The sequence below is a fragment of the Portunus trituberculatus genome, chromosome 47 (genome assembly GCF_017591435.1).
Source record: "Portunus trituberculatus isolate SZX2019 chromosome 47, ASM1759143v1, whole genome shotgun sequence".
NCBI lineage: Eukaryota > Metazoa > Arthropoda > Malacostraca > Decapoda > Portunidae > Portunus > Portunus trituberculatus.
This window is the reverse complement of record NC_059301.1, coordinates 32,580,986-32,605,959: the sequence shown is the minus strand read 5'-3', so window position 1 is coordinate 32,605,959 and position 24,974 is coordinate 32,580,986. Positions and strand designations below refer to the sequence as shown.

Here is a 24,974-nt window from a genome sequence, read left to right as displayed (position 1 = left end):
GTAAAGTATCCTTGATCATATTGTCGTATTCCCTTAATGTCCAAGAATTTGTTTTAGGAGGTACATAGGTCACCATGATTATTAATTCTTTTCCATCACTTTTTATCCTTATGCTTATCACTTCTGCGTTGTTCTTCCCATACCAAACCTTATCCACATTTCTTTCTTTCTTCGTCATAATCATAACTCCTCCTCCACCTTTACTCTCTATCCTTTCTCCATATATTATATTTATTATCCAAATTTACCTTTGTTTTTCATGCAATTTTGTCTCAGTCAAACACACTATATCAGGCTTCTCCACCATCATATAGTCTTGCAATTCCAATCTACTTGACAGTATCCCATCTATATTAGTATACATTACGGTCCACCCACTGCTCCTCTAGGGTTTCTCCGCATTCCTTCTTTCCACATACCACTTTCTGACTCTCTCTCCTATAACTCTCCAAAAAAACTTTTCTCTTTCCTCCTCAGACCGCTCATCATTTTTCCTTCTCGCCTCTTCCAACAATTCCTTATATCTTCTCCTCTCTTCCTCATTTCTATTCTTTCTCACAAACACCTCTTTACAACCTTCTATCTCTCTTAACTTTGATGTTCTATATAGGATATCCTCCGCAGATTGTTGTGACTTCAGTACTACTTTAATCGGTCTGCTCACTCCTTCCTTATACGGACCCAGTCTATGGATCTCTTCCACTTCTTCTTGGTCTTTTTTTTTCATCATCATTTAGATTTTTGAACAGATCTCTTACCGTTTTTAATTCTTCCTTAATTCTCTTAGGCTTATATGTTACATTTTGTTCTTTCATCCCAAATATTAACACACTCTTCTTCTTTTCTGCTATTTCTCTTATCAATGTTTCCTTATTCTTCATAACATTAACCAGTTCCTTAGACCTTTCTTTTTTGTCTTCCTTCAACTGATCTTTAATTATTTCTTGTAATCCAACCATCTCTGCTTCCCTCAACTCAGTCCATTGTGTTTTCTTCAGTTCCCATTCCCTTTCAAACCTTTCATTCTGCTCACTGATCATTTCCTTAAATTCCTCCTCCTCCTTTACTACTCTCTCCATTTTCTCCTCCAACCGTCTCTTGTATTTTTCAACCTCCACTCTCAAGTATGCATTCTCATCCACCAATCGTTTTTCATTTTCCTCCAGTCTCTTAACTCTTTCCTTTAAAGCCTTGCGGAATTCTCTATCCTGCTCCTCCTCACTCCTCTGAACTTTTAATTCCTTCACTAACTCCTCAAATTTCTTCTCCAACATTACCAGTCGACCTTGCATTGTTGCCCCTGTTGAAGATGGACTCATGCTTTGACTGGCCACTTTTGGTTTTGCTCCCTGGGCCTCATCGGCATATTTTGAATTTGGTAATTTATTTCTTACCGGTCTATCCATTTTTTTTTACTCTTCCTGGGAGCATGTGGGTGTGTGGTCACTGGGGGCCAGGCCTGGTAGCTACGTGTGTGTGGTGGGATGCGCAGGCGGCTGCTATGGCTGGCCCTTGTGCGGTTCCCGCTCCGTCGCTTGGAGTGTGGAGGTTCTCACACCTCCGACCACTCACATGCACACGCCACCAGGCCACGCTCACTCGCTCCGGCCGCCCTTCAATACTAATAACGACCCTCACCCAAGCACACTGCTCAGCGTGTGGAGCGCTAGTCAGATGCCACTCTGAGCAGGAGGCACGTCCGCTCTTCATGGAGCGCGGAGTGTGTGTGTGTGTGTGTGTAAAATCATGGTATGTAAGCTTACAGTTAATGAAGTTTCTCTGCCTTTATTTTGTTACGAAAAGAAGAAAAATAGATACATTAATTTCGATCGTAAGTCAAGTAAATAAATACAATCACAACACGTGGATAAGTACAAACTGAGACGTGAGTGAGAAACAATTACGTACAATGGATCAGTAATATTAATGTATGCATATCATGAGTGTGAGAGCACAAGTGAAGCACAAGAGGACGCCGCACCTAGGCTGTTTTCCCTTGATGGGTATGTCATAAGCAGATAAGTCAATAAGCAAATGGATGAGTATTGCGTGGGAGCACACCTTGTAATCCACAAGTGAATATGATGAAGAGCAAAGCCACTTTCACCTTGAAAAAGAAGGAACCCGTTGTAACGATGCTTGTGCCATGTGTGCACGCGCGCACAAACAAACAAACAAACAAACAAACACACACACACACACACACACACACACACACACACACACACACACACACACTGACCTACTAAAGAATCTAAATGACGAGAATAGACAGAACTTAGAAGAGGAGGTAGAAGAAATCCACAGAATGGGACCATATCAAGAAGGAACAGTGGGACCAATTAAGATACTACTAAAATCACAAGCAGCAACAGAAGAAATACTATATAGAACGACTAAACTCAGAGAAACAGAAGGTTGTAAGATATATATATATATATATATATATATATATATATATATATATATATATATATATATATATATATATATATATATAAAGAAAAATAGAAATGAGGAAGAAAGGTAAAGACACAACAAACTGGTGGCAGAAGCAAGGGAAAAAAATAATGAAAGGTCAGAGGAGGAGAAGAAGGCATTTTTTTTGGAGAATTCTAGGAGACAGAATAAGGAAATGGTATATAAAAGAGAAGGAAGAAAAAAAAAATGGAGCAAGTTTGACTAAAAATAATAAGAATAAGAGATTAAAAATGATGTATACGAACATAGATGAGGTTTTATCAAGTAAATTAGAATTAAGAGATTACATAAAGAAAGAAAAACCAGATATTGTATGCCTGGTTGAAACAAATTTAAGTGAGGCAATATTAATAGACATGGATAATAGGTATAATAGATGGAGGAGAGACAGAGTGGGTAAAGGAGGAGGAGGAGGAGGAGGAGGAGTAATGATGATGTTAAGGAAAGAGATGGTGGTAAACCAAGTGGAGTGTGGGGAAGGAAATGCAAAAGTACTGTATATTACGATACAAATTAATAAAAAAGAGTTAACAATCATTGTAACATATGTGCCACCAAAAACAAATTCATGGACCAATCAAGAATATAAAGACATGATAGATGACACAATAAGGAGTCAAACTAGAATCATTAAAGAAAGGAGAAAAGTTATATTAGTAGGAGATTTCAACTGTAAGGAGGTGAACTGGGAAAATTATGAAAGTGGTATGGGGGAAGAAGCCTGGGGAGAAAGATTCCTGAATCTAATGATAGATAATATGATGGACCAAAGAGTAAAGTAAAACACAAGATTCAGAGGAAATGACGAGCCAGCGAGATTGGACCTGGTTTTTACAAGGGATATGCAAATAAACGACGATATAAGATATAAGTGCCCATTGGGAAAGAGTGACCATGTAATATTAGAAATGGATATAGAAGAGGGAAAGGAAGATAGAGACGAATCATACAAAGGAGACAGATTAAACTACAGAAAGGCTAATATTGAGAACCTCAAGAACTATTTTAAAAACGTTAACTGGGAGGAGATGGAAAACTCAGAGAGTGCAAGAGAAATATAACTTATTTTTGGAAATATACAAAACAGGAGTCAGGGAATATGTCCCGAAATATAGACCTGAAGAAGAAGGAAAGAAAGATTGGTTTAACCCAAGGTGTGCCAAGGCAAAAGAGAAAAGAGATGGAGCATGGAAAAGGTGGAGGATAAATAGAAATCCAGAATATAAGAAAAACTTCATGGTAGCGAGAAATGAATATGCTAAGGTGAGGAAGGAAAAGGAAAGGAACTATGAAAAGGACATTGTTGAAAAATGTAAGGAGCAACCGAAATTGTTCTACAGATTCATAAATGGAAAAATAAGGCAAAAAGAAACAATAGAAAGGTTAAAAGGAGAGAACGGGATGGTGGAAGACCCAAAAAGTATGGCAGAACTATTAAATAATAAATTTCAGGAGGTCTTTACTAAGGAATCCAAATTCGAAAGACCACAGGGTAATACAGAGACCGTCTATATAAAAGAGATTAAAGTAACCAAGCTTGAAATAAAAGAGTTGATGGCGGAATTAGATGAAGAGAAGGCAATGGGACCGGATGAAGTCTCAGGCAGAATATTAAAAGAATGTAGGGAAGAACTAGCAAGTCCTATGTACATCATAAAATGCTCAATAGAAAATGGAACAGTATCAGTAGAATGGAAAAGATCTGAGGTGGTTCCCATATACAAGAAAGGAAGGAAGGAAGGATCTTTAAATTACAGACCGGTATCACTAACTAGTGTAATATGCAAGATGTGTGAAAGAGTAATAAAGAAACAATGGATCAAGTTTCTTGAAGACAACAAATTATTATCAAATAGCCAATTTGGTTTTAGAAAAGGTCGGTCGTGTGTAACAAATTTACTGAGTTTCTACCCTAAAATAGTTGATAGAGTACAAAAGAGATGGATTGACTTGTATTTATTTAGATTTCATAAAGGCGTTTGATAAAGTGCACATGAAAGATTACTATGGAAGTTAGAGGAGAAGGGTGGCTTAAAAGGAAGCACATTGAGATGGATGGAAAATTATTTGAGTGGGAGAGAAATAAGGACGGTAGTTAAAGATATGAAGTCCAAGTGGAGAGCAGTAGAAAGCGGAGTGCCACAGTAGTCAGTACTGGCGCCAATACTTTTTCTCATATATATAAACGATATGCCAGAGGGAGTGAACAGCTACATAAATCTGTTTGCGGACGATGCAAAACTGTGCAGAGTTATAAAGCAAAAAGAGGATTGTGAAATACTGCAGGAAGACCTAAATAAGATCTGGAAATGAAGTAAAAAGTGGGAGATGGAATTCAATGTGGACAAAAGCCATGTCATGGAAATGGGAAAGAGTGAAAGACGACCAGTGGGAAACTATAAGATGGGAGATGGAGTAGAACTAGAGAAAGTAAAAAAGGAAAAGGACTTGGGAGTGACGATGGAAGAAAACAATCAACCAGTAAGCCATATTGATAGAATTTTCAGAGAGACATATAATTTGCTAAGGAATATTGGATTAGCATTTCACTACATTGACAAAGAAATGATGAAGAAGTTGATAAGTACTATAATAAGACCCAGATTGGAATATGCAGGAGTTGAGTGGACCCCCCATAAAAAGAAACACATATGGAAGTTGGAGAGACTACAAGAATGGTTCCAGAATTTGAAGAGATGACATATGAGGAGAGACTAAAGACTATGGATCTACCAACCCTGGAACAGAGAAGAGAGAGAGGGGATCTGATACAAGTTTATAAATTGATTAATGGAATGGATCAAGTGGATAATGAGAAACTGATTCTGAGAGAGGAATATGACATTTGAAGCACAAGATCGCATAGTAAAAAACTAAGGAAGGGAAGATGTCTGAGAGATGTTAAAAAATATATAGTTTCCCGCAAAGATGTGTTGAAACTTGGAACAGTTTGAGTGAGGAAGTGGTGTCAGCAAAGAGTGTGCATAGCTTTAAAGATAAATTGGATAAGTGTGGATATGGAGACGGGACCACACGAGCGTAACAGGCCTTGTAAAACTACAACTAGGTAAATACAACTAGATAAATACACACACACACACTAAGTACGGAATAAGTACTCAGTCATGTAATTTATTAAAACACTAATTCAGGATGTCGGCGATCTTCTAGCCAATGGAAGCGCAATGTGGTGGTCTTCGAACCACCAAGCTTGTAGGTATGCTGCCATTCTAATGCATGTAAATCAACACACATATTAATCTCTCGTGTTGTTGGAAAGACAACCCACATGGGAACCGCAGCAGGAGGAAAAACTGCACGGTTGTGTGTGAACGAGTTATAATTGCATTGCTGCCTAAAGCCTGTAAGTAACAAGACCTGACAAGTAATGGGCTCATAGCATTTTTACACACACCATACTACACTCAAGTGTACTCTAACAAACGCTAGGCAGGGAGACGGACAGTGATGTTCAATTATAGGCCAAGTTTCCCTAGGTCAAACTTAGTGAGTCATCCAGTGTGGCGGACTGACTCATGTCCAAGTTTAGACGGTGGTGAAGAGAGAAGCAAGTACTACATGTCACTGTATATTGACCTGGCATATTCTATTCCTTTCCCAAGTGTCCGTATCAACCCATCAGAACTGTGAAATCATGTGTTATGGCGCCATCCACCTGCTTGGGCGCCCAAGCTAGTAGTGGTAATAATGCTCGTATTTTTGGATTGACAGGTAGCATTGAGCTTTTCTTCGACGTTATGAATATATAATAGAAAAACATACCACACAGTTACCCACAAAATCAAGTAGAGAGGAGTCATTTAGAGTAAAAATCAGGATGACACCTAATAAGGCTAACCTGGCACTGGCATGGGGTACTCCACTACATCACCATCTCTTTAAAGTCGTTGCCTCTTCACATTATTGGCAAGGACTCCACCATTTATAAACTTTCCCTTTTCACATTAATGACAAGTACACCACATCTCTTTAAGAGTCTTTCCGTCTTTCCATCTTCACATTACTGGCTAGGGCGCAAGGCAGCAGCTAGAGAGCGTAGTAGGTTAGGGTGTTGGTCAGCAAGGTTCTGCACAGCGTCCTGGAGCTGCTGGCTCCTCTTTTCCTCCAGGTGGTGCAGCCGATGAACCCTGCAAAGAAAAAAAGGCTGAGAATGCTGTATGTGTATGTGTGTAATTCACCACGGTGGCCTGCTGGTCACCCAGCCAGTCTTCCCCATTATGGAGCGAGCTCAGAGCTCATATAGACCGATCTTCGGGTAGGACTGAGACCACAACACACACTCCACACACCGGGAAAGCGAGGCTACAACCCCCTCAAGTTACATCCCGTACCTATTTACTGCTAGGTGAACAGGGGCCACACATTAAGAGGCTTGCCCATTTGCCTCGCCGCTTCCAGGGACTCGAACCCGGATTGTGAGTCGAGCGTGCTAACCGCTACACTACGCGGTGTATTTACCTAGTTGTATTGTACAGGGTTCGAGCGGGGCTCATAGTGTCCTGTCTCCATATCTCCATTTATCTAATTTTTCTTTAAAGTTATGCACACTATGTGCTGCGGCAATTTCCTTATCCAATGCATTCCATTTTTCCATCGTTCTGTGTGGAAAACTGTATTTTCCAACATCCTTCACACACTGCCGCATCCTGATCTTTTTTTCATGTCCTCATGTCCTTCCATCTTCTTCCGCCAACAGCACCAGGCCTTCTTTGTCTATTTTTTCAATATCATTTACTATCTTATACATTGTTATTAGGTCCCCACGTTCTCTTCTATCCTGTAAGGTTGGCAGTCCCATTTCCTTCAGTCGTTCTTCATATGTGTGTGTGTGTGTGTGTGTGTGTGTAATTCACCTCGGTCGCCTGCTGGTCACCCAGTCAGTCTTCTCCATTACGGAGCGAGCTCAGAGCTCATAGACTGATCTTCGTGTAGGACTGAGACCACATCAACACACAACACACACCGGGAAAGCGAGGCCACAATCCCTCGAGTTACATCCCGTACCTATTTACTGCTAGGTGAACAGGGGCTTACCGGGACTCGAACCCGGGCCTCTCGATTGTCAGTCGAGCGTGCTAACCACTACACTATGTGGTGTGTGTGTGTGTGTGTGTGTGTGTGTGTGTGTGTGTGTGTGTGTAATTCACCACCACGGTCGTCTGCTGGTCACCCAGCCAGTCTTCCCCATTACGGAGCGAGCTCAGAGCTCATAGACCGATCTTCGGGTAGGACTGAGACCACAACACACTCCACACACCGGGAAAGCGAGGCCACAACCCCTCGAGTTACATCCCGTACCTATTTACTGCTAGGTGAACAGAGGCCACACATTAAGAGGCTTGCCCATTTGCCTCGCCGCCTCCGGGATTCAAACCCGGACCGGAGTCGAGCGTGCTAACCACTACACTACGGTGTGTGTGTGTGTGTGTGTGTGTGTGTGTGTGTGTGTGTGTGTGTGTGTCTGTGTGTGTAACTAGTAAATAAATCAAATTATGTGGCCAAAAAATATTAGTAAATGTAAAGCTTCATGGTACTTGAGGTATATGAAATTTTGAGGGTGACTTAAAAAAAAAAGAAAAAAAAAAACTACAGTTAAGCCCCCGTATACAGTGTGAAAAAACAGCCAGTACTTAAAGAGCAAAGCTGCAATGTGTGTCTGTCATCAATGACGGGGAAGGCTATTGCAGCGACAATTGTTTCTAGATTTTCATTTCTTATTTTTTTCCCCATTTTACATTCCTTACTTTTTTGCATTCCACATGCAAAGATGCTCCGTCAGAATTTCTATAAAGTGCTAAAGTGCAGGCTGGCATTCATGGTTCATTCATATTTTATTTGCCGACCTGTCAGCACTAGAACGTGCGCCCACACGACACTGCCCGCGGCACAAAATTACAGCTAGCTCCCCATGTATGAGTTGGATGGCGATGTTACGCGCTGCTGAAAACTGTTAATATTATAAACTAGGGGCGAGAACGGACGCCGTGTTGTTGAAATGTGTTGCTTTTAACACACACACACACACACACCGTAGTGTAGTGGTTAGCACGCTCGACTCACAATCGAGAGGGCCGGGTTCGAGTCCCGGGGCGGCGAGGCAAATGGGCAAGCCTCTTAATGTGTGGTCCCTGTTCACCTAGCAGTAAATAGGTACGGGATGTAACTCGAGGGGTTGTGGCCTCGCTTTCCCGGTGTGTGGAGTGTGTTGTGGTCTCAGTCCTACCCGAAGATCGGTCTATGAGCTCTGAGCTCGCTCCGTAATGGGGAAGGCTGGCTGGGTGACCAGCAGACGACCAAGGTGAATTACACACCGCGTAGTGAAGTGGTTACCACGTTCGGGTCACAACCGAAAGGGTCCGGGTTCGAATCCTGGAAAGCGGTGAGGCAAATGGGCAAGCCTCTTTAATGTGTGGCCCCTGTTCACCTAACAGTAAATAGGTACGGGTTGTAACTTGAGGGCTTGTGGCCTCGCTTTCCCGGTGTGTGGAGTGTGTTGTGGTCTCAGTCCTACCCGAAGATCGGTCTATGAGCTCTGAGCTCGATCCGTAATGGGGAAGGCTGGCTGGCTGACCAGCAGACTACCGTGGTGGTGAATTACACACGATCTGTCATGTGAAGAGATTGACAAGGTCGCACTCACGAACGTTGGAAAAAAGGAGAGAAAGGGAAGACTGGATTGCAGCATAATAACCCCTTTAGTACTGGGACACATTTTTACCTTGAGGTTTGCGTGCTATTAGACCATTTCATTTGCATTAGGAAGGGTTTATGGAGGTCAGAAGAGTAATGGCCTGAGTCTTCACTATCTTAATCCCTCCCTTAAGTTTTAGAAGCTGTATAAAATCACCAAATAGTAAGAAAAATATGAAAACGCGTCATTATACTCAAGGGGTTAAGTGTATGAAAAAAATGGAGGAAGTGGACCACAGTGACACATGGTTTGTGTTATGATATAGTACAGGACACAGAAAGAGATTAAAGAATTGTGTCTGTAGAAGAGATATCAAAACGTATTTTTTCCCATATGGAAGAATTAATGTATGGAATAATCTAGATAAGGATAGTACTATATATATGTGAGTAGTATACATGGACTGAAGGTGAGATTGGATATTAAGATATGTAGAAAGGATAGCACGAATATAGCTCTTTTCTCTTAAAGCACTAGATACACACACACACACACAGAAGGAAGAGGCAGTAGACACCTGTCGAAGCAATAATTACTCCCAGTGAGGTCTAATAACACTGGTTCAGAGGTTGTTGTGAACTTATCATTAAAGCCAGCTGTGACCTTCCTGAATGTTTCCCTTTGTGTCTCACAACACAAGGGGGCAGTCACAGCCTGCCCTCTATAGATAACTCTCTTTCTTCACACAAAACTACATACGACTGACGCTTTCCCACTTTTTAGAGAGCCAGCACTCAAGTGAGCTTTTTTTTTAATCTTTTCTTTTTTTCGCCCTAGGTTGGCCCTCTCCCCTACATGAAAAAACACAAAACTAGCTGCTGATATATTCTTCATTAAAGATTTGGAACTGAAAAAAAATAAATAAATGATGACTCCTATACTAGTGTCGGATCCCCTTTCCTTTTCATTTGTTTAAGGACTGGCACCTCAGTGAGCTATTTTTTTTTTTTTACCACAATTTTTGTTACCCTTAGCTCTTACACACACACATACACACACACACACACACACACACACACACACACACACACACAATAATTTTGATATAAAGAATCTAATCACCTGTGGAACTTTTTTGTAGACTTATTTCATAGAATATACAAATTTGTCATTAAAATCCTTCAACCACTTACATAATTATCTATCTATCTATCTAGCGATTTAACTATCAATTTATATATATATATATATATATATATATATATATATATATATATATATATATATATATATATATATATATATAATATGGACCTATTTCATCAATCTATGTCTATCTAATCAAACGGCCTGTTGTATGTTCCTAGCAAATATGCTGGACACTGCACCTGAGGCACTCGGCAGACTCGTCATTCAGCTTGTTCGGGGTCTTATGGTCGAGACCGGACAGGAGCCGCTCATGCTTCTTGGGGTGGTTGATCTTGGCCAGGAAGGACGGAGTGTTGTTGGTCCCAGACAGAAGCTGCAAGTTACCCAGACGGGCGCGTACGATGCGGTAGCTGAGGAAGGTCTCTATCACGTTCACCAGTTCAAGGAGGGAGATGAGGGAGTACAGCTTGGTGTCGTTCACCACTTCCTGGAGTGAAGAGCACGTGGTTTCTAAAACATAATAGAAAGTGGTGGAGTGATCGGTGTGACATTAAGTAAAAAGGGATAGGAAAAGAATGGATGCTTGCACAGAAAAAAAAGTAATTTCATTTACACACACACACACACACACACCCGGTAGCTCACTGGTTAGAGCGCTGGCTTCACAAGCCAGAGGACCGGGGTTCGATTCCCCGGCCGGGTGAAGATATTTGGGTGTGTCTCCTTTCACGTGTAGCCCCTGTTCACCTAGCAGTGAGTAGGTACGGGATGTAAATCAAGGAGTTGTGACCTTGTTGTTCCGGTGTGTGGTGTGTGCCTGGTCTCAGGCCTATCCGAAGATCGGAAATAATGAGCTCTGAGCTCGTTCCGTAGGGTAACGTCTGGCTGTTTCGTCAGAGACTGCAGCAGATCAAACAAACAGTGAAACACACACACACACACACACCGGTATCTCAGTGGTTAGAGCGCTGGCTTCACAAGCCAGAGGACCGGGGTTCGATTCCCTGGCCGGGTGGAGATATTTGGGTGTGTCTCCTTTCACGTGTAGCCCCTGTTCACCTAGCAGTGAGTAGGTACGGTACGGGATGTGAATCGAGGAGTTGTGACCTTGTTGTCCCGGTGTGTGGTGTGTGCCTGGTCTCAGGCCTATCCGAAGATCGGAAACAATGAGCTCTGAGCTCGTTCCGTAGGGTAACGTCTGGCTGTCTCGTCAGAGACTGCAGCAGATCAAACAGTGAATTACACACACACCGCGTAGTGTAGTGGTTAACACGCTCGACTCACACTCGAGAGGGTCCGGGTTCGAATCTCGGAGGCGGCGAGGCAAAATGGGCAAGCCTTTTAATGTGTAGCTCCTGTTCACCTAGCAGTAAATAGGTACAGGATGTAACTCGCGGGGTTGTGGCCTCGCTTTCCCGGTGTGTGGAGTGTGTTGTGGTCTCAGTCCTACCCGAAGATCGGTCTATGAGCTCCGAGCTCGCTCCGTAATGGGGAAGACTGGCTGGATGACCAGCAGACGACCGTGGTGAATTACACACACACACACACACAACACACACACACACACACACACACGTAGTGTAGTGGTTAGCACGCTCGACTCACAATCGAGAGACCCGGGTTTGAATCCCGGAAAGCGGCGAGGCAAATGGGCAAGCCTCTTAATGTGTGGCCCCTGTTCACCTAGCAGTAAATAGGTACGGGATGTAACTCGAGGGGTTGTGGCCTCGTTTTCCCGGTGTGTGTTGTGTGTTGATGTGGTCTCAGTCCTACCCGAAGATCGGTTTATGAGCTCTGAGCTCGCTCCGTAATGGGGAAGACTGGCTGGGTGACAAGCAGACGACTGAGGTGAATTACACACACACACACACACACACACACACACACACTCTCTCTCTCTCTCTCTCTCTCTCTCTCTCTCTCTCTCTCTCTCTCTTAGTGCCTTACTTGCGCGTCAGTGACGGCCAGTGCATTCATCACGTTCATCAGCACCAAGAAAATAGCAAAGACAAACACGAGCGTCATGATGATAGCGGAGGTGCTCAACGCCTCAGGGAACTTCTCACTCATGTCGGAGTATTCCAACTCGCCTGTGGACATGACGACGGCCTTGGGAAACGATAGGAAGTTTTCACTCTGTATAGAGGGAAATAAGAGATAAATATAGTTTATATAGGTGTGTGTGTGTGTGTGTGTGTGTGTGTGTGTGTGTGTGTGTGTGTGTGTGTGTTTATGCAAAAGGGGGAGCTGGTCAAGGGCAAGTATAGATAAAAAAAAAAAAAAAGCCCATTTGAATGTCAGTTCCCTTACGGGTAGAAAGAAAAAAATAACCCAAAAGGCTAGGACAAAAATCTTAATGCCTCCCTCATAACTCTTTCACGGCGGCAAGAAAGAATTTACAACACTAAAGACAATGTAGAGTGTTTTTTAGCATTTACGAGGAAGAATAGTGGATGAAAAGAGTAGATTATCCAATGTCCAGGCAGTAGTATGCTCAGAGATGGCTGTAGAAAAATATTAAACTCTTTAGAGTAGTTTGAGATTTGGAAAACATCTGAAGTAGCAGTTAATTAAAGGCTTAAAAGAAATCCAGTTATAGGAAGATTGAAACACAGAAGCAGGCAGGGAGTTAGAGAGTTTACCAGAGCACCTGAGAGAAAGGTAAGAATAATACTGATTAACTTTTGCATTACAGAGTTGGACAAAATAGGGGTGAGAGGAAAAAGAAAGCCTTGTGCAGGGGCCACAAGAGGAGGGAAGGCATGCAGTTAGCAAGATCAGTTAGCATGAAAATAGCGTTTAAAGATAGAAAGAGATGCAACCTTTCAGCGGTGAGAAACCCCCCAAACATGAGAAGAGTACTCCATACAAGGACGGATAAGGCCCTTGTACAAAGTTAGCAGTTGGAGGGACGAGAAAAACTGAAGACGCCTCAGAACGCCCAACTTCATAGAAACTGTTTTTAGCAAGAGATATGTGAAGTTTCCAATGTAGATTATGAGTAAAGGGCAGACCGAGGATATTCAGTGTGGAAGAGGGAGACAATTGAGTGTCATTGAAGAAGAGTGGATAGGGATAGTTGTCTGGAAGGTTCTGCCGAGTTGATAGGTGGAGGAATTGAGAATTTGAGGTATTGAACACTACCAAGTTTTCTCTGCGCCCAAACAGAAATCTTAGAAAGATCAGAAGTCAGGCGTTCTGTGGCGTCCCTGCGTGATCTGTTGACTTGCTGAAGGGTTGGACGTCTCTGAAAAGACGTAGAAAGATGTAGGGCGGTATCATCAACGTAGGAGTGTATAAGGCAAAAAGTTTGGTTAAGAAGATCATTACTGATTAATAGAAAGAGAGTGGGTGACAGAACAGAATCTTGAGGAACACCACTGTTAATAGATTTAGGTGAAGAACAGTGGCCGTCTAACACGGCTGCAATAGAACGGTCAGAAAAGAAACTTGAGATAAAGTTGCAAAGAGAAGGAGGGCAGTTTTGAAATCAAAGCTTTGTACCAGACTCTATCAAAAACTTTTAAATATGTATGTCTAACGCAATAGCAAAAATTTCACTGAAATCTCTAAAAGAGATGATCAAGGTTCAGTAAGGAAAGCCAGAAGATCACTAACGGAGCGCGTCCTTGACGTAAGCCATACTGACGATCAGATAGAAAAATTGTGAAGTGACAGATGTTTAAGAATCTTCCTATTGAGGATAGATTAAAAAACGTTAGACAGGCAAGAGATTAAAGTTATGGTGCGGTAGTTTGAGGGATTAGAACGGTCACCCTTTTCAGGAACAGGCTAAATGTAGGCAAATTTCCAGCAAGAAGGAAAGGTAGAAGTCGATAGACAGTTGAAAGAGTTTGCCCAAGCAAGGTGCGAGTACGGAGGCACAGCTTTTGAGAACGATAGGAGGGACTCCATAATATCCATAAGCCTTCCGAGGGTTTATGCCAGTGAAGACATGGAAACATAATTACGGAGAACTTTGAATGAAGGTATGAAATAGTCAGAAGGAGGACCAGAGGGAGGGACAAGACCAGAATCATTTAAGGTAGAGATTTTTGCAAAGGTTTGAGAAAACAGTTCAGCTTTAGAGACAGATGATATGACAGTGGTGCCATCAGGATGAAATAAAGGAGGGAAAGATTAAGGAGTTAAGTTACTGGAGATGTTTTTGGCCAGATCCCAAAAATCTCGAGGGGAGTTGGAGTTTAAAAGATTTAGACATTTTCTGTTTATGAAAGAGTGTTTGGCAAGTTGAAGAACAGACTTGGCATGATTCCAGACAGAAATATAGGATGCATGAGATTCAGGTCATGGAAGGCTCAAGTACCTTTTGTGGACAATCTTTCTATTATGTATAGCACGACAACAGGCTGTATCAAAGCAAGGTTTAGAAGGTTTAAGTTGAAAAAAAGAATAAGGAATATACACCTCCATGCCAGACACTATCATTTATGTTATGAGTTCAGCACAGAGATAGGTATCTGACACAGAAACAATAATCATTCCAGGGAAAATCAGCATAATACCTCATCAGGTTCCCCCAACTGGTAGAGGTAAAACGCCAGATGTGTGTGTGAATGTAATACCTGGTTTTTTCCGGAGGGGTGGTAGAGCAGGATGTTAAAGCTGAGGGTGAAGGCAAGGATGAGGAGGCTGTAGAGGACAATTAGCTTCAGGAAATTCGAGGTGACGTGACGCAGCATCGTAATGTAGAGAGCGAAGAACGGCACGCGGCCCAACTTCAGCACGAACACGAACCTGTAACAATTATGGAGCTAGGTTTACTACCTTAGCTCTCACGTGCACAACGGGACCCCTACCTCTCCCTTCCCTTAAGGCACCATTAAAGAAACACGCCCAGCTACTTACCAGGCGATAATCATTGCCCAGGCTGAACACTGTCTTATTGAGTCCATCTCCAGCGGCGCGAAGCACAACACCGGTACTATCACTAACAGTGACCACTGCAGCCAGTTTTCAATTTTCTTGAGATACTTGAAGGATAACTTAATCTGCAAAACCATTTTCACCAACATGAACAATGAGGCGAGCAGCAGCAGAACCAGGAACACGTGCACTTTGATTTGCTTCCCCTGCTTGCTGGCTTCCAGGCTGGTGGTATTTATGGTAACGTTAAGCTGCAGCATTGACAGATGTTCTTCTATCGCACGCAGGTCCATTAGGAAGTAGGCAAATGTGGTGAGCATTGACACGAAGAACAAGTAAAGTAACAGGTTACCGATGTACAACGGTTGTACCTTTTTCCACTTAGCGTACAGCAAAGTCTGCACCAGGGGGTGTTTGATGAGGTGACGGTGCCTTTCGCTGTGGCATACTTCCATCAGCGTCTCCACTTCATTCACTAGTTTGGTGTCACTGTTGTTGCCATCCTGCTCTGGTGGAAGAAGAAAACGATAGTCGAGGTGGAGTGTGTAGTGTTCGCTGACTACGTTCTCGGTCTTGTTACTTTTGTCGTCACAGTAATGTGTAATGCAGTCGTCCATGGCGTGTTCCAGTGTTTCCGGTAGAACACTGTCCAAGGCAGCACCGCATTCCTTCCCAAACACCACGTGGCGTGCGCCAAGGAAGGCACCTGCCCTCAGCAGTTCCCTCACCGCCTCCTGCTGGTTATATTTCGCCGCCACGTGCAGCGGCGTCAGATCAGGGTCCTTCTGGTTCAAGTCAAGCTGAGCTTCTTTCAGTAAATGGCGGAGACACGCCAAGTGATCTTCGTTCTGCGTGGTCTTGGTGTGACTGTTCTCCATGAGCTTCTTGATGAGGGTGGCACTGTGGTCCCGCAGATCGATGGTCTTGTTGTTGTTCTTCATCTTTTCGACAAGCAAGGTGAAGATGTCAACGTGGCCTTTGACGGCGGCGCGGTGGAGAGGCAGCTCGTGCGTCCATTCCAACAACCAGGGGTCAGCGCCATACCTGAGCAGCTCCTCCACCAGAGAAGTGTTCATAATGTTCACAGCGTATGACAGCAGACTGTTGCTACCGAGCTTTGAATTCACTGCTTCACGGGCGTCTTCTGGTCGCTCTCCCTGCAACATCTCCCTCACCTCGCTGCCGCTCCTGCGCATGCAGACCAAGTCCACCACGTGAGCCGCTATGTGTCTCGGAGGGGGATGCTTTCGCTCGCTCAGCACCTTCTCCGTCAGGCATCCTTTCTGGGTAAGTACCTGCTGCACAGTGGCGCCATTCACATCTCCAGACAATGAGGCACCCGCTTTCACCAGCTTCTTGCACAGCTCAAAAAGATTGGGGACCCAGGGTGCTGTGTCTTCTTTCTGAATCTTGGCGGTAGCCAAGGCCAGCGGTGTGGCGGCGGTCAGGTCAAGAAAGTCGGCGTGGGGCTCCAAGTCTAGCTTCTTGACGTGTGTAGAGGATAGTAACAAGTCTGCCACCCTCAGTAAGTCCCCCTGTGCAGAGTCCTTGGAGAGGTTCAGTACTAGGAGGTGTAGTGCTCCTTTGTGGTTGTCATCGCGGGCATTGACATTGGCTCCTGCACTCAGCAGGTGTTCCAGTGCTGTGTGTCGCGCTTTGCTCACTGCCGTCAGCAGAGGCGTCTGTCCCTTGTCGTCAGGAGCCTCTAATTCCTCCTTGGAAAGTCGGTGACTAAGCAAGACTTTGAGACACTTTTCGGCTCCGCATTTGACGGCGATGTGGAGAGAATTGCCTACCGCCTGGCCGTCAAGCTTGGGACGCAGCACATCGGCAACACTCCAGCTCTGGAGCATGTGTTGCATCGCCGCTTCGTTGTCCGTCTCCAGGTGACGCTTCACCAGATCAGCGTCAAGCTTCGTCCGTTGCATCTCTATCTTGACGAGGGGCGTTTTCTGGTTGTCAGTACCGACTGTCATGGTGACTCCTGCGAGAGAGAGAGAGAGAGAGAGAGAGAGAGAGAGAGAGAGAGAGAGAGAGAGAGAGAGAGAGAGAGAGAGAGAGAGAGAGAGAGAGAGAGCATGCGTTAATTACCATAACTACCTAAGGGACCACCACAGCAGTCATGCTTATGAATCACACACACACACACACACACACACACACACACACACACACACACACACACACACATACACACGCGAGCGCACGTACACAGTCCTGTGCCTAATGGTTGAAGAAAACACAAGTGGCCCCTGAGATTTACATAATTTTGAAACTCCAAGTGGCCAGTTTTACTCGCTAAACCCTTACCTGGCTGGACGCCAAATATCATGCTTCATTAACTACGAGTACGTTACCATGGCCCGTCATCGGAAATACATTTTTCCCTATTATTGGAAGGTTTGACTCTCTCTCTCTCTCTCTCTCTCTCTCTCTCTCTCTCTCTCTCTCATTGTCACACTTGAAGGAACAACCAGGTCTCTTCCTCCCGTTTGTCCACCTTTGCGCTCCAGCAAAGTACCACACTATAGTAATAGTGTGGTACTTATTTGCTAGCAAGATCGTATGTCTGTGTGTGTAATTCACCACCCCGGTCGCCTGCTGGTCACCCAGCCAGTCTTCCCCATTACGGAGCGACCTCAGAGCTCATAGACCGATCTTTGGGTAGGACTAAGACCACAACACACTCCACACTCCGGGAAAGCGAGGCCACAACCCCTCGAGTTATATCCCGTACCTACTTGCTGCTAGGTGAACAGGGGCTACACATTAAGAGGCTTGCCCATTTGCCTCGCCGCGCACGGGACTCGAACCTAGGCCTTCTCGGTTGAGCAGAGGGTGCTAACCACTACACTACGTGGTGTGTGTGTATGTGTGTGTGTGTGTGTGTGTGTGTGTGTGTGTGTGTGTGTGTGTGTAATTCACCACGATCGTCTCCTGGTCACCCAACCAGTCTTCCCCATTACGGAGCGAGCTCAGAACTCATAGACCGATCTTCGGGTAGGACTGAGACCACAACACACTCCACACACCGGGAAAGCGAGGCCACAACCCCTCGAGTTACATCCCGTACCTATTTACTGCTAGGTGAACAGGGGCCACACATTAAGAGGCTTGCCCCTTTGCCTCGCCGCCTCCGGGATTCGAACCCGGTCCCTTTCGAGTGTGAGTCGAGCGTGCTAACCACTACACTACGCGGTGTGTGTGTGTGTGTGTGTGTGTGTGTGTGTGTGTGTGTGTGTGTGTGTGTGTGTGTGTAATTCACCTCGGTCGCCTGCTGGTCACCCAGCCAGTCTTCCCCATTACGGAGCGAGCTCAGAGCTCATAGACTGATCTTCGGGTAGGACTGACACCACATCAACACACAACAAACACCGGGAAAGCGAGGCCACAACCACTCGAGTTACATCCCGTACCTATTTACTGCTAGGTGAACAGGGGCCACACATTAAGAGGCTTGCCCATTTGCCTCGCCGCTTACCGGGACTTGAACCCGGCCCTCTCGATTGTGAGTCGAGCGTGCTAACCACTACACTGCGCGGGTGTGTGTGTGTGTGTGTGTGTGTGTGTGTGTGTGTGTGTGTGTGTGTTGACTGTTTGATCTGCTGCAGTCTCTGACGAGACAGCCAGACGTTACCCTACGGAACGAGCTCAGAGCTCATTATTTCCGATCTTCGGATAGGCCTGAGACCAGGCACACACCATACACCGAGACAACAAGGTCACAACTCCTCGATTTACATCCCGTACCTACTCACTGCTAGGTGAACAGTCGCTACACGTGAAAGGAGACACACCCAAATATCTCCACCAGGCCAGGGAATCGAATCCCGGTCCTCTGGCTTGTGAAGCCAGCGCTCTAACCACTGAGCTACCGGGCGTGTGTGTGTGTGTGTGTGTGTGTTGATGCTCTATCTATTGCTGTGTTGTTTGGAGTTATGTGGTGTTATGAAGTTGTGAGAAGCTATGGAGTTGTGATGGGAGAAAATTAATCATACTCTCTCCATATCTTATTTGGTTTCTTTTGTATGTACATTTTACATTTTCACTAAAACCGTCACCATTATCACCACTAATACGGCAATGTTCGTTTTTGCCATAACACCTCTCTCTCTCTCTCTCTCTCTCTCTCTCTCTCTCTCTCTCTCTCTCTCTCTCTCTCTCTCTCTCTACTCAAATTGTCTGAGAGGAAACGAATATGAATGAGAATAAAGCGGAAAAAAGTAATGAGAAGAGATGATATGCATAAGAATGAGATTACCACCACTACCATCATAACCACCACTATCACCACCATCAACACTGTCACCACTATCACCACCATCAACACTGTCACCACTATCACCACCATCAACACTGTCACCACTATCACCACCATCAACACTGTCACCACTACCATCATAACCACCACTATCACCACCATCAACACTGTCACCACTATCACCACCATCAACACTGTCACCACTATCACCACCATCAACACTGTCACCACTACCATCATAACGACCACTATCACCACCATCAACACTGTCACCACTATCACCACCATCAACACTGTCACCACTACCATCATAACCACCACTATCACCACCATCAACACTGTCACCATTATCACCACCATCAACACTGTCACCACTACCATCATAACCACCACTATCACCACCATCAACACTGTCACCACTACCATCATAACCACCACTATCACCACCATCAACACTGTCACCACTATCACCACCATCAACACTGTCACCACTATCACCACCATCAACACTGTCACCAATATCACCACCATCAACACTGTCACCACTACCATCATAACCACCACTATCACCACCATCAACACTGTCACCACTATCACCACCATCAACACTGTCACCACTATCACCACCATCAACACTGTCACCACTATCACCACCATCAACACTGTCACCACTATCACCACCATCAACACTGTCACCACTATCACCACCATCAACACTGTCACCACCACCATCATAACCACCACCACCATAACCACCACCACTCAACACTGTCACCACTATCACCACCATCAACACTGTCACCACTATCACCACCATCAACACTGTCACCACTACCATCATAACCACCACTATCACCACCATCAACACTGTCACCACTATCACCACCATCAACACTGTCACCACTATCACCACCATCAACACTGTCACCACTATCACCACCATCAACACTGTCACCACTATCACCACCATCAACACTGTCACCACTATCACCACCATCAACACTGTCACCACTACCATCATAACCACCACTACCACCACCATCAACACTGTCACCACTATCACCACCATCAACACTGTCACCACTATCACCACCATCAACACTGTCACCACTACCATCATAACCACCACTATCACCACCATCAACACTGTCACCACTATCACCACCATCAACACTGTCACCACTACCATCATAACCACCACTATCACCACCATCAACACTGTCACCACTATCACCACCATCAACACTGTCACCACTATCACCACCATCAACACTGTCACCACTACCATCATAACCACCACTATCACCACCATCAACACTGTCACCACTACCATCATAACCACCACTATCACCAGCATCAACACTGTCACCACTATCACCACCATCAACACTGTCACCACTACCACCACCATCAACACTGTCACCACTATCACCACCATCAACACTGTCACCACTACCATCATAACCACCATTATCACCACCATCAACACTGTCACCACTATCACCACCATCAACACTCACCACTACCATCATAACCACCACTATCACCACCATCAACACTGTCACCACTACCATCATAACCACCACTATCACCAGCATCAACACTGTCACCACTATCACCACCATCAACACTGTCACCACTACCATCATAACCACCACTATCACCACCATCAACACTGTCACCACTATCACCACCATCAACACTGTCACCACTATCACCACCATCAACACTGTCACCACTATCACCACCATCAACACTGTCACCACTATCACCACCATCAACACTGTCACCACTATCACCACCATCAACACTGTCACCACTACCATCATAACCACCACTATCACCACCATCAACACTGTCACCACTATCACCACCATCAACACTGTCACCACTATCACCACCATCAACACTGTCACCACTATCACCACCATCAACACTGTCACCACTACACATCATACCACCACCACCACTATCACCACCATCAACACTGTCACCACTACCATCATAACCACCACTATCACCACCATCAACACTGTCACCACTATCACCACCATCAACACTGTCACCACTATCACCACCATCAACACTGTCACCACTACCATCATAACCACCACTATCACCACCATCAACACTGTCACCACTATCACCACCATCAACACTGTCACCACTACCACCATAACCACCACAACACTGTCACCACTATCACCACCATCAACACTGTCACCACTATCACCACCATCAACACTGTCACCACTATCACCACCATCAACACTGTCACCACCACCATCATAACCACCACTATCACCACCATCAACACTGTCACCACTATCACCACCATCAACACTGTCACCACTACCATCATAACCACCACTATCACCACCATCAACACTGTCACCACTATCACCACCATCAACACTGTCACCACTATCACCACCATCAACACTGTCACCACTACCATCATAACCACCACTATCACCACCATCAACACTGTCACCACTATCACCACCATCAACACTGTCACCACTACCATCATAACCACCATCAACACTGTCATCACCACCATCAACACTGTCACCACTACACATCATAACCACCACTACCACCACCATCAACACTGTCACCACTATCACCACCATCAACACTGTCACCACTATCACCACCATCAACACTGTCACCACTATCACCACCATCAACACTGTCACCACTACCACCACCATCAACACTGTCACCACTACCAACACTGTCACATAACCACCACTATCACCACCATCAACACTGTCACCACTATCACCACCATCAACACTGTCACCACTATCACCACCATCAACACTGTCACCACTACCACCATACTGTCACCACTACTATCACCACCATCAACCACCACTACCATCATAACCCACTATCACCACCATCAACACTGTCACCACTATCACCACCATCAACACTGTCACCACTATCACCACCATCAACACTGTCACCACTATCACCACCATCAACACTGTCACCAATACCACCACCATCAACACTGTCACCACTACCATCATAACCACCACTATCACCACCATCAACACTGTCACCACTATCACCACCATCAACACTGTCACCACTATCACCACCATCAACACTGTCACCACTACCATCATAACCACCACTACCACCACCATCAACACTGTCACCACTATCACCACCATCAACAGTCACCACTATCACCACCATCAACACTGTCACCACTATCACCACCATCAACACTGTCACCACTATCACCACCATCAACACTGTCACCACTATCACCACCATCAACAGTCACCACTATCACCACCATCAACACTGTCACCACTATCACCACCATCAACACTGTCACCACTATCACCACCATCAACACTGTCACCACTATCACCACCATCAACACTGTCACCACTATCACCACCATCAACACTGTCACCACTACCATCATAACCACCACTATCACCACCATCAACACTGTCACCACTATCACCACCATCAACACTGTCACCACTATCACCACCATCAACACTGTCACCACTATCACCACCATCAACACTGTCACCACTACCATCATAACCACCACTACCACCACCATCAACACTGTCACCACTATCACCACCATCAACAGTCACCACTATCACCACCATCAACACTGTCACCACTATCACCACCATCAACACTGTCACCACTACCATCACCTCTGCTTATCCCTAAGGCTGACTAATCTAAAGCCAATCGCAAAATATTACTAAGGCCATTGCATTTTATTTCTTTTGTGTTTGTATGCTAAAATATTCTCATTCTCGTTGATTCTCCAATGATTACTTCACTTCTAATATCAATGTAATGTATGGTTTGAGTGTTTATTTTTCTTTTTATCTATCTATTTATTTATTTATTTTATTTTATTTATTTATTTATTTTTTTTTTTTTTGAGGGGGAGACAATGCGGATGGGTAGTTCAGACTTGGGTGTCGAGGGGCCCAATGGAGGTCGAAGCCGTGTGGTGGGGCCTTACTACTACAACACTGCCCTGCCTCTGCTAACACTTCCTGACATGCTTGTGACATCACCGCCACTGAAACAATACCACTGTTATCATTGCTTTAGTACACTGTCACCACTTAGCCCGACAGTCGAACACATTCATCGTGGAGAGAGAGAGAGAGAGAGAGAGAGAGAGAGAGAGATTAACGATGACGCAAGCACACACACACACACACACACACACAGAGAGAGAGAGAGAGAGAGAGAGAGAGAGAGAGAGAGAGAGAGAGAGAGAGAGAGAGAGAGAAGGGGTAAGGTGGTGGGGAGGAAGATGCAAGTGGGAAAGAGGGAGGGAGGAGGAAGAGAGAGAGACAGACCTGTTATTCCCTTTAGAAAACTTTGTCTCAAAATAACCTTCCACTCTTTTGAAGCTTGCCTCCCACCATGCTCCCCGCCACGCCCTGCCACGCCCTGCCCTCCTCGTACAACTAATCTTACACGCCCATATTCTCGAGGCAGGAGTCGGTGGAGGATATGCTCTGACCTTCATGGCGGCAGCGAAGGAAATCGTATGGTCGCCATTTTGAATTTGGTCACTTTCACATACTTACCCCTTAGTCAAAGAGGACAAAATATATGGGTTTTTTCCTTTCTTCCTGGCAATGGAGTTTTAGCAAACTGCGAGGACCTGCCTGACGGAGTACCGTAGACGGAAGTAAGAATGAGAAAAGAGTACCAGCTTATGTCAGCGAATGATGTGGAAAGGGAGCTGTGCGTTTCTCGTCTACTTATCACCAAGAAGCCCCAGCTATCACGACTAGCAGCACAATCATTTATACACATACGGCATTCAAAAATCACTCTTTCACACTCACCCTGTCACTCGAACGCAGCTGCCAGCGAGAGGTGCACACTGTACACACACATGCAAACACTAATACAGGTAGGCGCACGCGAGTTAACTCTGCGTCAGAGGATGCTCTCAAGTCATGAGGTGATGTGTTCCATGAGCTAAACACCAACCTAATCCTGGAGGCGAATGTAAGGCCGGCAGGACACTCCAGCCACACTTAATATTGTTTGAAAGACAGGAAACTAATGAAAAATTTGTTCTTTCCCCTTTTCCTTGTACAAAAGTGGGATGATTTTTCGCTTTCTCCACGCTTCAACTTTTAGTCATTCATACGTGGAATGTTCGTTAGATATAAAGTGTTGGTCTTACTAACACCAGTAATGAGACCTGCACACGTACACACGTACCGCACACACGGATATGCACAAATGTGTGTGTGCGTGTGTGGCACCGGGCGTGGTTCAGCGGGTAGACAGAGCTGCTGTCGTGTGTGGCGCCGCACCAACACTACATACACCAGAGGGTTGGCTACTACACCGGACGCCAGGGGGAGCGCTGTTGCCACGTCAGCCTTCTTTTCTTCTTATGGCACAGGGTTTAAAGATTTGCCTGCGATGACTGTGGCGATGATGACTTCAGCTGAAGTGACGAGTGGGAGTGCGACTGCTCGGCCCAGTTAACTATATATATCATCCCAT

At 45.0% G+C, this 24,974-nt stretch overlaps 1 protein-coding gene, 1 long non-coding RNA gene and 1 other non-coding gene across 9 annotated transcripts in view; all 3 read right to left on the bottom strand.

The window, feature by feature from the left end:
- Positions 1-1,769: 1,769 nt before the first annotated feature.
- The window catches only part of LOC123498096, a 25,099-nt gene continuing 1,894 nt past the window's right edge, over positions 1,770-24,974 (bottom strand). The window contains exon 2 of the long non-coding RNA XR_006672639.1: positions 1,770-2,237. This is a non-coding gene — a long non-coding RNA (uncharacterized LOC123498096). The remainder of the gene's footprint in view (positions 2,238-24,974) is intronic.
- LOC123498095 (transient receptor potential channel pyrexia-like) overlaps positions 5,490-24,974 on the bottom strand; it is a 22,715-nt gene continuing 3,230 nt past the window's right edge. The window contains exons 1-6 of one of the 7 annotated variants that reach the window (XM_045245218.1): positions 24,299-24,875; positions 15,152-17,153; positions 14,869-15,040; positions 12,230-12,418; positions 10,522-10,769; positions 5,490-6,629 (exon numbers count right to left, since the gene is read on the bottom strand). In XM_045245218.1, the coding sequence (XP_045101153.1) occupies positions 6,503-6,629; positions 10,522-10,769; positions 12,230-12,418; positions 14,869-15,040; positions 15,152-17,145 (2,730 nt within the window). In that variant the 5' untranslated portion in view covers positions 17,146-17,153; positions 24,299-24,875 and the 3' untranslated portion in view covers positions 5,490-6,502. Of the gene's footprint in view, positions 6,630-10,521; positions 10,793-12,229; positions 12,419-14,868; positions 15,041-15,151; positions 17,154-24,298; positions 24,887-24,974 lie in introns of those variants that run through there. The other 6 variants (XM_045245221.1, XM_045245219.1, XM_045245224.1 and 3 more) reach the window with 6 other exon arrangements.
- Positions 7,531-7,594, bottom strand: Trnav-gac. The gene has a single exon. It is a non-coding gene; the product is annotated as a tRNA-Val (tRNA).